General features: G+C 45.2%; 1 protein-coding gene across 2 annotated transcripts in view; it reads right to left on the minus strand.

Moving 5' to 3' along the window:
• The window catches only part of faf1 (Fas (TNFRSF6) associated factor 1), a 95,666-nt gene that overhangs the window by 5,531 nt on the left and 77,110 nt on the right, over nucleotides 1–13,025 (minus strand). For both annotated transcript variants that reach the window (XM_061779186.1, XM_061779185.1), the window contains one exon: nucleotides 7,018–7,233. In XM_061779186.1, coding sequence (XP_061635170.1) covers nucleotides 7,018–7,233 — 216 coding nt within the window. The remainder of the gene's footprint in view (nucleotides 1–7,017; nucleotides 7,234–13,025) is intronic.

Here is a 13,025-nt window from a genome sequence, read left to right on the forward strand (position 1 = left end):
TAAATTAGGTGAAGGTGAGGAGGACATATCAACATCAAGCAAACCTTCACATCTCCCAAGGGTGTTTGGAAATGTCACACCAACGTGCACAGCGGCAGTCTTTGACTCCCCATCTTTCATCCCCATGCCCTAATTTCAATGTGCCATTTAGACACTTGACTACTCAGCGGGGGTCCAAGGAAGCCCGGTGCGAGCAGACATGGGCTGCCATATCACCTCAAGCCCCTCACCTCGTCAACTACCTCACACCACTGCGGGGCGCGAGTGGCATGACGAGTGTACGTGTGCACTATCTGCAATCATATAGCTTCCCAACGGCGGGCCCAAGCTCTTACCCCACCTCGGGAATGGGGTGTCGCAAATGGCTCACATGCTAATGAGCCTGGCAGGCTGTTGGGACACCACAGCATCAGGTAGGAGTAAATGAGGCTTTTGGGTGGGGCAGGTGCATGTGTCTTTGAACTACATACAACTGTGTGTGTGTGTGTGTGTGTGCGCGTTTGCAGCAAATTTTGGATAAGTTTTGCCATGCGCCTTGGAGCGACGATGAAGGGACGTGCAGCATCTGACTCTGAAAAGGCAAGTAGGGAAACAAGATGCCACACTGACACAGGAGAGGGGCGCCATCGGTGATTGTTTACATTGTTATCCAATTAACAGACCATAAGCATGGAGGCATCTGTCAACAAACAAAGCTGTTGTTTTTCCGCCGCTCAGCCTAAGCCATACTCTCTCCTCCTGTGCCGCTGCAGCCTCACGTCAGTGTGCATGCTTTCGACAGACACGGAGTTCTCTGATTTGCTGTTTTTCTCAACCCTGTGTCAATAAAGTTTTCAACATCCCCAATTGAATCCATCACCTGAACTAGGTGACTGTCTGAATAAGGTCAATGAGAGTCAAAGAAATGCTTTTAATAAAACTTTTTTAAAGCTGATTTTAAAAAAACTGCATCAAATATTCTGACTATAAAAAGGTATTCAGTTTTGATTGACACTGTAACAGGTACTAATTGAACAGTATGTTAAATTCATGTGGCTGTCATTGGCAGTGGTGCAGAACTGTGGAGAATCATTATGAGAGCCGTGTCTAATACTGTGGTTATGTGAATTAGTTGGCAGAGTATGATACAGTGCAAATCCACACCACATCAAACAACAACCACAATAGTAAAGATTTTGTTGATCTCATATGTCTCTGGCAGTTTAAATGAAACCTGAACATTACTATCTGTGTAAAAGCTGAATTTCTTATAAATACCTTGTATTGGATGTCATTAGATTTCACAAGTGGTCATAATGTTGAGGCAAGTCACTGTGCAATGAAATAAAATTCCTTTTTTTCAATTTGTCATTACAGTGGACCCCCTACGTAAATACGGTTCGGCACGTGCAGATTCACCTATTCGCAGATTTTTTTTCATCTTTTTTCATTCCCCCCCAATACAATTATAATGGGCGTCAATTACATATATGCAGATTTTTGCTATTGTTCCTATTCCCCGCTGATAACGGCGCTCCACTGTACACTGAATTCTATCACTGCTGAAAGTATAAAATGTGAATAATAGATGCTTGGATAATTGGTTTGATTGTAACATAAAACACTGAGGTGGCATTGAGCAATGCTCAGCATGACAGAAAGGAAAGACAAAATAAACACGTGCCCATGAGATGTCCAATCCCAACATAATAAAACGTGAAGCTGAAATAACGCATTTCTAATAGACCATTCATTGCAGGCACTCGTACGTTAATTAAAACCAAATAGCTTGTCCGTATTTAAACTAGTGTTGTGTAGTGTTTATTTGGCCAATTACAAAAGCAGTGGGAGATCATTATCAGCTGCCAGGAGCATTGACAACACGTAGCGCCAGGGTGGGACCACAAAAGAACAGGGGAGTATGTGGATCTTCAAAGGGAAGAGGAGCGCATTGCACAGACTGGACCCGGTAAAGAAGGACCAAGGGGAAAACTGGAAATATGTAAAAATTTTACTGAGTCAAGTTTTGATTCCTAAAAATGCAGAGAATTAATTATCTTAATATAATACATTTAAGGGAAGTAAGGGACTGTGTGGCACAGATGGAGAAGAGGAGAGAGAAAGGAAACTGAGACAAAGGGAAAACCGCAGGGATTGGGAGGTGAGGAGGCGGTCAAACGCAAAATGCGAAGATTGCAGCGGTGACCAAGAAGTGATCAGTGCGATACCGGCCACAGACATTTATAGTTTTTGAGAAGCAACAGAGATCGGCTGTCATATGTCTCACATTTTATTATTTAGAGAGAATGCGGAAGAGTAAGCCACTTTGGATGAATTAAACTACTTTGAAAATAAACTGCTGTAGATGTTTTAGTGAAACGTTCAGATAAGAAAAAACCCCATCCGTACAACAGATGTAAAAACTATTCCAGCACAGTACATGACTTCTTTAGTGCTGCTGTTTATTGTTTCAGAATCTAAAGTTTTGTCTGGGAATCATCCTGGAAGACTGCTTAGTAGAGTGGGAAAGAGTACAGTATCAAGAGTGAGGAAAATAATATCCTAGTTTGACAGTGTTTGGCTGTCTGAGCAAGGCTAGAGCAACAGTCTAAACATGTTGACTTCGTAATGAGGGAAGAGGACCTTGGGCCTCTTAGCAAAGGCTCACTGGGCATAAGAAAAAGCGGGAAAATTGTTCAATGGCAAGAAGTGAAACATTAAGTCAACCCCCCCTTCTTCAAACTTACAGTCGTAGAAAGGGTTAGTTCCCTGAGCACGGCTAAGCCCCGTACAAATGATGCCAGTGTTTGGCCTGCTGTAGTGCTGAGGAGATAAGCCACTGGGACCAAATGCTGACAAGGAGTCCAAAAACTGGAGACGGATGGGCAATGATTGGCACTGTTTTAGGGAGGCGGCTTAGGCAAGGAATTCGAGACGTTAAATTTGCCTGACGTATTATAATGTACAAATCCCAATTCCAATGAAGTTGGGACTTGGTGTAAAACGTAAATAAAAACAGAATACAATGATTTACAAATCCTTTTCAATCTACTATATAGTCAATTGAATAAACTATAAAGACAAGATATTTAATGTTCAAACTAATTAACATTATTGTTTTTGGAAACATTTCACTCATTTTAACTTTGATGACTGCAACACGTTCCAAAAAAGCCGGGACAGGGGCAACAAAAGACTGGGAAAGTTGAGGAATGCTCAAAAAACCTTTTGGGAACATTCTACAGGTCAACAGGTTAATTGGTAACAAGTGTCATGATTGGGTACAAAAGGAGTATCCCCAAAAGGCTCAGTTGTTCACAAGCAAGGACTGGACTAGCTTCAACACTTTGAACAACTGCGTCAGCAAATAGTCCAACACTTTAAGAACAACGATTCTCAACGTACAAGTCGAAGGAATTTAGGGATTTCATCCTCTACGGTCCACAATATCATTAAAAGATTCAGAGACACTGGAGAAATCTCTGCACGCAAGTGGCAATGCCGAAAACCAACACTGAATGCCCGTGACCTTCGATCCCTCAGACGGCACTTGATTAAAAACCTGCATCATTGTGTAAAGGATATTGCCACGTGCGCTCAGGAACACTACAGAAAACCATTGTCAGTTAACACAGTTTGTTGCTACATCTACAAATGTTAGATTTTTAACTTGCATTTGTAGATGCAAGACCCAGAAACGCCGCCAGCTTCTTTGGGCCTGAGTTCATCTGAGATGGACTGATACAAAGTGGAAAAGTATGCTGTGGTGTGACGAGTCCACATTCCAAATTGTTTTTGGAAATCATGTATGTATGCCAAAGAGGACGAGGTCTGGATTTGATTGACCATCCGGATTGTTATAAGTGCAAAGTTGGGGCTGTGTTACTCCCCATGGCATGGATAACTTGCACATCTGTGAAGGTGCCATAAATGCTGAAAAGTACATACATGTTGGACCAACATATGCTGCCATCCAAGCAACGTCTTTTTCAGGGACGTACCTGCTTATTTCAGCAAGAAATGGGTGGCGCATTATGAAATGCAAAATACGACAACGGGGAGCCCGGACTGTTGAGCAACCGAAGTTGTACATCAAGCAAGAATGGGGAAGAATTTCATCTACAAATCAATTCCAATTAGTGTCCTCAGTTCCCTACCGCTTATTGAGTACTGTTAAAAAGAAAGGTGATGTAACACGGGGGTAAACATGCCCCTGTCCCAGCTTTTTTGGAAAGTGTTGCAGGCATCAAATTCAAAATGAGTGAATTTTGCACAAAGCCAAGTATATCGGTTTAAACAAATATCTTTGTCTTTATTCAACTGAATATTGGTTGAAAAGGATTTGGGAATCATTGTATTGTTTTTATTTACATTTTACTATGTATTTATTTTGCATTATATTTTGGGAATTGGGGTTTGTATTTTACAGACAAAAAACATGTGACTACAAAGTATTCAATTGGACACGCACTTGGGCTGGATTAATTTTTAATTTAAAAAAATGTGGCCCAGTTAGTGTAATAAAAAGAAGTAAATGAATAAACCGTGGGATTAGGTATCAATGGATCTGAATGTCTGGACAAAAGTCTAATGCGACTTTAGTGTAAGCGGAAAGACATAAAAAATACCCTGGTACTACATCATCAAATAATGCAGATCAATGAAATATACATACTACTGTCTACTGTAGTTTTTTAAACTTCATTTTGGGGGTGCTTTAAATGTACAGAGAGCTATCAGATATGGGCCATTTGCAAATAGTAGGCAGGGTGGAGAAGTGTGACACCCAACAAAGCTGTATAGAAGAAGAGAGAAAGGGAGATGATGTCAACAGTTGTGTGGCAGTACAAAAGCAATAGTGCATCCTCTGATCCTGGCAGAGCAACAGTGAGAGCGTCTGGACGGGATGCAGGCTTTCTATGCTCTCCCTCATTTAATTACAACTGAGAGCTGTGGGATTAGACCAGGGCCTGTGTTCACAGTCTCATACTGGCGCTTCCACTCATCTTCCGCTTCCCCTAAAATCACTTTTCTCAATCATCCATCTTCTTTTCAATGTCTACTCCATGTGTACTCTCCAGCCACTTCCCTATCAAGCAGCTTCTCTGATTATTTTCTTTGTCTTAGCTTTTGTCCTCTATCTACTGGTCCTCTGCTCTCCCCCACAAAATCCTGCCATCCTGTTTTTCCTGGAATTTCGTCAACGATTCAGACATCTTTCTCAGTATCCAATACGTTTACTCTTGATCATGAAGAGAAAACTGTGAATCAAAGTCGCAAAGCTGTGAGCAGTGCCTGTGTTTGCCTGAAAATATTTATGCATGTGAAGTGTGTGATTGTGACATAACCAAGTGAGAGCTGCGCGTTAATGTGGGTGCTGGATTGAGGTGTTTGTCCCTTACTGGTCTCTCAAGACCTCTGTGGCACACTGCCTGGGCAAGCCTAGACACACGCATGCACACCTACACACACACACACACACAAACACTCAATGCTGCCACCCCCTCCACTCTTGATTAAAGGAAATCTCAGTTTTGTTTCCAGCAGCACGGCTAATTAAACAAGCAGTTAAAACAGTGCTCATTAGCTTGTTACCATAGTGTGGCTGAGGCCTGCCGTCAGCAGAAACACAGAGACTACTACTATTGGTGCTGACAACTGTATCCTAACAGCCATCATGTACTGCATTCACAATAGGCACACTAATTGATATGCACTCAAGGAGTAGGTGGACGATTTAGCAGTAAGCTTTTCTTATCACTGGTACGTACAATATAAATAAAAGGCAGACACACAAAGAATTAAAGCTCAAGAAAAATATTAACACACGAGAAACAGAGTGTGTTAACGGCCCACCACAGATGAGAACAAACTCAGTAGTTGTTTAAGAATGAAAGCGCAACTCTATGGTATAATACTGGTATCACTTAAAGACCCTGTAAAATGAAGTAATGAAATGTTTTGCTGGTTTTTAAGTGTCTTAATGATCTTGGGCTTTATCTCATCTCTCAGAGTTGCTTTCACCCTATGAAACCTCGCGGGACATGAGGTCCTCCGGCTCTGATCTTTTAGTTATTCTGAAAAATCAGGACACACACACACACACACACATTGTGAGACATTGTTCCAGTTTAACAGCCCCCGTCTGTGGAGCAGCCTGCCGGAGCACCTCAGGGCTGCAGAGAACGTTCATGTTTTTAAGTATAGGCTCAAGAGCCACCTTTTTAATTTAATAGTATGTAACTTTTGGCGCCCCCCAAAGATCGAATTCTGCCTTACAACAGAAGAACAATATGATGTAGGCACTGCATGTTATGCCCCTTTTTTGTGATTCTACAACATTTTTACTATGTTCTGAAGGACATGCGTCATTTCCATGCTGTCATTGTTGTGTCGTCATTTGCAGTGCGCCACCAACCGGGCCAGTGTGGCAAATGAATAGGGCATTCACTAAATATAAAAAATAAGATACTGACAAATACAGCAAGAGCTGAATGGCTTAAGCAGCATCTAGTAGTGGCTTGGGTGAACAAAAAAAATTGTGGATTATATCTTTAATTAATATTTTATTAACCATTAAACTGTTTTATTTCCTTTTAATTCTTTCATATTTATTGTATTTTATCTTGATGCTATTTTCATAGTTTGGTCTATTCATTTTAGTTTTCAGTGAACATTGGGTTTGATATACATGTGTATGTGTATGATTATTTTATTATCTTTCAGTGTTTCCTCAGTGGGAGCTTTCTACACTGGGAGCTGTGATGGACCGTGTGATGCCTAATGGGGTCCTGAGTCGCCATATGTGGCTCCTTTTACACTGGGTCTCCCTCAGATGGTGTTTCTTCACCTCGATTCTTTGTGCCCAGCCATAGGTCACTGTATTATGCATTTATTTTTTTTACTCGGTTAAACTGCATGTGGAATTGAGTGTATTCTGGGCAGTAGGCCTGCTCATCTTTTTTTGTCCACTTAAAACAAAAATAAAGATCTTAACTTCCTTCTAAAGTCGCACGGAACACAAACCACACAACTCACATTTCTACGAGGGAAGGTGGTGAGGAGCTTGAACTCGTCAAATGGGTATCCCTTGGAGGCCACAAAGTCAAACAGGACCTGGAGCTTACAGCTGCCCAGGAAGCGCCTTTCCAGAAACTCGCCACTGGGCGTGCGGATTCGCAGCTTGCTGATCTGCTCCAATGACTCCTCACCAGGCTCTGGTGGTAGGGTCTGCTCCAGTGACAAACGTATTGCCTGAGAGAAAGCACAATGTGGTCAGTACAGCACACTTGCTAGATAGAAGATAGCTAGATTGTCGGATTGTGGTACAGTTGATATAATAAAATGGTTGGCTGATGCAAATAAGAGTACTCTTCCTACTCTTTGTGCCTCATCACACAACAGATGTTAACGCTTTGTCTACTTCAACAGCTACATGTAAACCTAAAATGTCATTTCAAAAATGAATGACACATTTCCTATATAATGTACAGTACAAGTGCATGTTGACTGAAGACGGGGCTTTACATATAGGTGTTGATGAAATGCAGCTGTTTAGATTTTAACGCCCCAGGCTTATTAAGCAGTACTGTTTCCATGTGGGTGGTTTGCTTGGTAACAGCCTATATTCAGCAAAGTATAAATAGTTAGTACAAGTGTAGGTGTGGACTGAGACAGAAATCAAAAGAAAAGACAAAGCCTTGCTCAACACATTTTTGTTAATGAAAAACAACATCGCATCAGAGAATATATTGGTGTGTTTATAGAAAGCTACACTAAAGATTCAAGAGTTACATAAACTGTTATGGCCACTATCCAAACTATGAGTATGAACCAGCAGGACTCATGATGAAACACTCCTTGTCCATCTTGAATCGGATTAAATTACTTGCCCCTTGTCTAAGCCTGTGCCGAGTTCTGCCTAAAAATGTTATACAGCAAGAGTCCCATAGACAGCTCAAGTGACAACAGCTTCATTCTATAGATTCTACCTTTACTTTGTACATGAGGGAAAAAGTTTAGCTTTGTTGGAACAAAAGGCAACCATCAACTGTCAGATTTCGCAGCAGAGCTAATCTACTCTCATGTGTTTAGGAGACAGCGTTTCAGATGCTCCCTAGAGCCTCCCTCTTCTTTCTGCTTCTGCCCCTGAACTCTCCTCCCCTCCACTTGTTGTTCTTGTTTGGCCAGCCGGGGAGCATATGCTGTGACAACATGCCCCGGCTTTATTTACACACCATAATGCAATTATATTTCATAAGAGTTTACAACAGTAGCTCATTAGCAGGTTCTGGTGTTGGGGGGGCAGCGTCGCGCTCGTGTCGCGCCATCATCAGCTCCCTCAGGTACAAGAGATGATGCTGACTGAGTTAAAGGGGCCCCCAGGGACAAAGTAACACACACATAAATAACAGATTGTGGCTGAGTAGGATGATGGAGGAACAAATGGAGACAGAAAGTCAACCACAGACACAAACATAAACACCCACACATGTGAAAGGTAGTGTCTCTGAAGAAACCACAGAACACGCGTCTGGTCGGATGCGGAGCTTGGGCTGCTCCATACAAACAACCTGAAGCATATATCTATTCATTCATCTGACAACCTATAAAAAGCAAATAAAGATGAGCGGCGGTGCGACTGACAGCCACAAAACTACATGGAAAGACCACTCCAAAAGTAATAAATAGTAAATTATGAGAAACCATACAGAGTGCACCGCCCTCCTCCATCCCACTTTCATTTTTTGTTCACTTCTCTTGTGTTTTGTCTTCAATGTGTACAAATACACTTGCTTAAAGCTTCAAGAAATCCCAGTGATCCTAGGAGCTGAGTTGTCTGGGCCTTTATGCTCCTGGCAGGGTCACCCATGGCAAACAGGTCCTAGGTGAGGGACCAGACGAAGCACAGCTCCAAAGACCCATATGAAGATTGAAAATACAGGAAAACGTTTTCGCTTGCCCGGACGCAGGTCAACGGGGGCCCCCTCTGGAGCCAGGCCTGGAGGTGGGGCTCGAAGGCGAGTGCCTGGTGGCAGGGCCTGCACCCATTGGGCTGGGCCGGGCACAGCCCGAAAGGGTAACGTGGGTCCCCCTTCCCATGGGCTCACCACCTGTGGGAGGGGCCATAGGGGTCGGGTGGAATGTGAGCTGGGCGGTGGCTGAAGGCAGGGACCTTGGCAATCTGAGCCCCGGCTACAAAAGCTGGCTCTAGGGACGTGGAATGTCACCTCTCTGGCAGGGAATGAGTCCGAGCTGGTGTGCGAGATCGAGAAGTTCCGACTATATATATTTGGGCTCGCCTCCACACACGGCTTGGGTTCTGGTACCAGTCCTTTTGAGAGGGGTTGGACTCTCTTCCACTCTGGAGTTGCCCACGGTAAGAGGCGCCGAGCAGGTGTGGGTATACTTATTGCCCCCTGGCTCGGAGCCTGTACATTGAGGTTCACCCCGGTGGACGAGAGGGTAGTCTCGCTCCACCTTTGGGTGGGGGGACGGTTCCTGACTGTTGTTTGCGCCTATGCACCAAACCGCAGTTCAGAGTACCCACCCTTTTTGGATTCCTTGGAGGGGGTACTGGAGAGCGCTCCCGCTGGGGACTCCACCGTTCTGCTGGGGGACTTCAATGCTCATGTGGGCATTGACAGTGAGACCTGGAAGGGTGTAATTGGGAGGAACGCCCCCCCCCGATCAGAACCAGAGTTCTGTTATTGGACTTCTGTGCTCATCATGGATTGTCCATAATGAACACCATGTTCATCCATAAGGGTGTCCGTAGGTGCACTTGGCACCATGACACCCTAGGTCGCAGTTCGATGATAAGACTTTGTGGTCGCATGTCTTGGACATTCGGGTGAAAAGAGGGGCGGAGCTATCAACTGATCACCACCTGGTGGTGAGTTGGCTCCGATGGTGGGGAAGATGCCGGTCCGACATGGCAGGCCCAAATGTATCGTGAGGGTCTGCTGGGAACGTCTGTCAGAATCCGCTGTCAGAAGGAGTTTCAACTCCCACCTGCGGCAGAACTTTACCCACGTCCCGGGGTTGGCGGGGGACATTGAGTCCGAGTGGACCATGTTCCGTGCCTCCATTGCTGAGGCGGCCGACCGGAGCTGTGGCCGTAAGGTGGTCGGTGCCTGTCGTGGCGGCAATCCCCGAACCCGTTGGTGGACACAAGCAGTGAGGGATGCCGTCAAGCTGAAGAAGGAGTCCTTTCGGGTGGGAGGAGTTCGATGACATCATGCAGAACGACATCTGGATGGCTTTGAGGAAATTCTGGTTCACCATCCGGCGTCTCAGGAGGGGGAAGCATTGCACCATCAACACTGTGTATAGTGGGGATGGGGCGCTGCTGACCTCGACTCGGGACGTTGTGAGTCGGTGGTGAGAATACTTTGAAGACCTCCTCAATTCAACCGACACGCCTTCCCATGAGGAAGCAGAGTCTGGGGTCTCTGAGGCGGGCTCTCCTATCTCTGGGGTTGAGGTCACCGAGGTGGTGGAAAAGCTCCTCGGTGGCAATGCCCCGGGGGTGGATGAGATTCGCCAGGAGTTTCTAAAGGCTCTGGATGTTGTGGGGCTGTCCTGGTTGACACGCCCCTGAAACATCGCGTGGACATCAGGGACAGTGCCTCTTGATTGGCAGACTGGTGTGGTGGGCCCTCTTTTCAAGAAGGGGGACTGGAGGGTGTGTTCCAACTACAGGGGGAACACACTCCTCAGCCTCCCTGGTAAGGTCTATTGAGGGGTGCTGGAGAGGAGGGTCCGTCGGAAAGTCAAAACTCAGATTCAGGAGGAGCAGTGTGGTGTTCGTCCTGGCCGCGGAACAGTGGACCAGCTCTACACCCTCAGCAGGGTCGTGGAGGGTGCATGGGAGTTCGCCCAACAAGACTGTGTTTTGTGGACTTGAAGAATGTGTTTGACCGTGTCCCTCTGGGAGTCCTGTGGGGGGTGCTTCGGGAGTATGGGTATGAGTATGGGTATATATCTAGTCCCCTGATACGGGCTGTTTGGTCCCTGTACGACCAGTGTCAGAGTTTGGTCCGCATTGCTAGCAGTAAGTCGGACTCGTTTCCGGTGATGGTTGGACTTTGCCAAGGCTGCCCTTTGTCACCAATTATGTTCCTAACTTTTATGGACAGAATTTCTAAGTGCAGCTGATGCGTAGAGGGGGTCCGGTTTGGTGACCTCAGTATTGCATCTCTGCTTTTTGCAGATGATATGGTTCTGTTGGCTTCATCAAGCCGTGGTCTCCAACTCTCACTGGAGCTGTGTGAAGCGGCTGGGATGAAAATCAGCACCTACAAATCTGAGACCATGGTCTTCAGTCGGAAAAGGGTGGAGTGCCCTTTCCAGGTCGGGGATGAGATCCTGCCCCAAGTGGAGGAGTTCAAGTATCTTGGTGTCTTGTTCACGAGTGATGGAAGAATGGAACAGGAGATCGACAGGCAGATCGCTGCAGCGTCTGCAATGATGGGGACTTTGTACCGCTCCGTTGTGGTCAAGGAGGAGCTAAGCCGAAAAGGCGAAGCTCTCAATTTACCGGTCAATCTACGCTCCTACCCTCACCTATGGTCACGAGCTGTAGGTCGTGACCGAAAGAAAAAGAGCCCGTATACAAGCGACCAAAATGAGTTTCCGGGCTGTCCCTTAGAGAGAAGCTCGGGCATCCATGAGGCGCTCAGAGTACAGCCGCTGCTGTTCCACATTGAGAGGAGCCAGATGAGGTGGCTTGGGCATCTAATTAGGATGCCTCCCTGGTGAGGTGTTCCGGGATCATCTCACCGGGAGGAGACCCCGGGGATCCCCCAGGACACGCTGGAGAGACTATGTCTCCTGGCTGGCCTGGGAAAGACTCGGGACACCCCGCAAGAGCTTGATGAAGTGGCTGGGGAAAGTGAAGTCTGGGCTTCCCTGCTACAGCTACTGCCCCCGCAACCCGACCTCGGACAAGCGGACGAAAATGGATATGGATAGATAGATGGATGGTTTTAAGACAGAAACTAGCCTGTCAAACTAATGCCGTGTGCTGGGATACTCGTTGGATGTTTTTATGACAGTAATTCTTGAACCAGATGCCAAGAAGAGATTCCAAATTATATAAAGGAGTTTGCTGCAAGGGGGTGGCAATACTGAAAACTGTACCAAACCAGAATCACAAAGTGTTTCCGCTGCTATTTTAACAATGTTGATGCCTTTGGTCCATGCAGTGTTCATAGTTCAGTTGAACTGAAGTAAAATGCACTCATTTGTGTTCAAGTAAGCCAAGACCCACCTCTTCTTTTGTGCTCACCAGATGATAGCCTTTAGACCAGAGGAAAGGAAATGCACTAGCAGAGAATTTACACCAGGGTCCAATTTAACCAAACAAACGATCACGCTCTATAGTCAAACTATATTGTAATATTGCCATTTGGGATAAGAGTTCAAGGAAAATGTCTTTCAGAATCAAAATAAAAGAAATTATATCTACAAGGTTTATTCTCTTGAATAGAAGCTAATTGCAAGGGATAGTCGTCATGGTAGCAATGAAAGGTTTGTTATTTCTTTAGGTCCTCAAAAGTCAGGAGAGCCTTTTGTGACAAAAATATTTCTAATTCAAGAGTTGTCATCTTCTACCAAAGTAAAACACTGATCGTGGTAAGTGCAATACCAATTCATTAGCAGAGGAGACAATGGACGCTATGAAGTTTGAAAATAAGTTGGGCCATGGTGCCCATTGTTGTTAAAATCGAACTAGTGTGCACACACAGGTCTACAGTGATAAAACAAAGGTGGCTGGCTGGAGACTCTTTTGTTGTTTTCTGTTTAACTTAAGTGACAAATCACCTGAGCGAGCTCAGTCACCCAATACCTCTCAGTGCCCTGAGGCGCTGTGCTGCTGAGCAAACAGCAATCAGCCACCACTACACTGTATTACCACGGAGTGCATTAGTGCCATTCTTGCAGAATTATTGTTTTTCCCATATGCGTGACAATGTGTGCGTGTGTGTGCATGCGTGTGTCTTAGCCCCCACTTGGCATACAATTATTGTTTTCAAATGAAT

This window comes from Phyllopteryx taeniolatus, chromosome 7, assembly GCF_024500385.1.
Source record: "Phyllopteryx taeniolatus isolate TA_2022b chromosome 7, UOR_Ptae_1.2, whole genome shotgun sequence".
Lineage (NCBI taxonomy): Eukaryota > Metazoa > Chordata > Actinopteri > Syngnathiformes > Syngnathidae > Phyllopteryx > Phyllopteryx taeniolatus.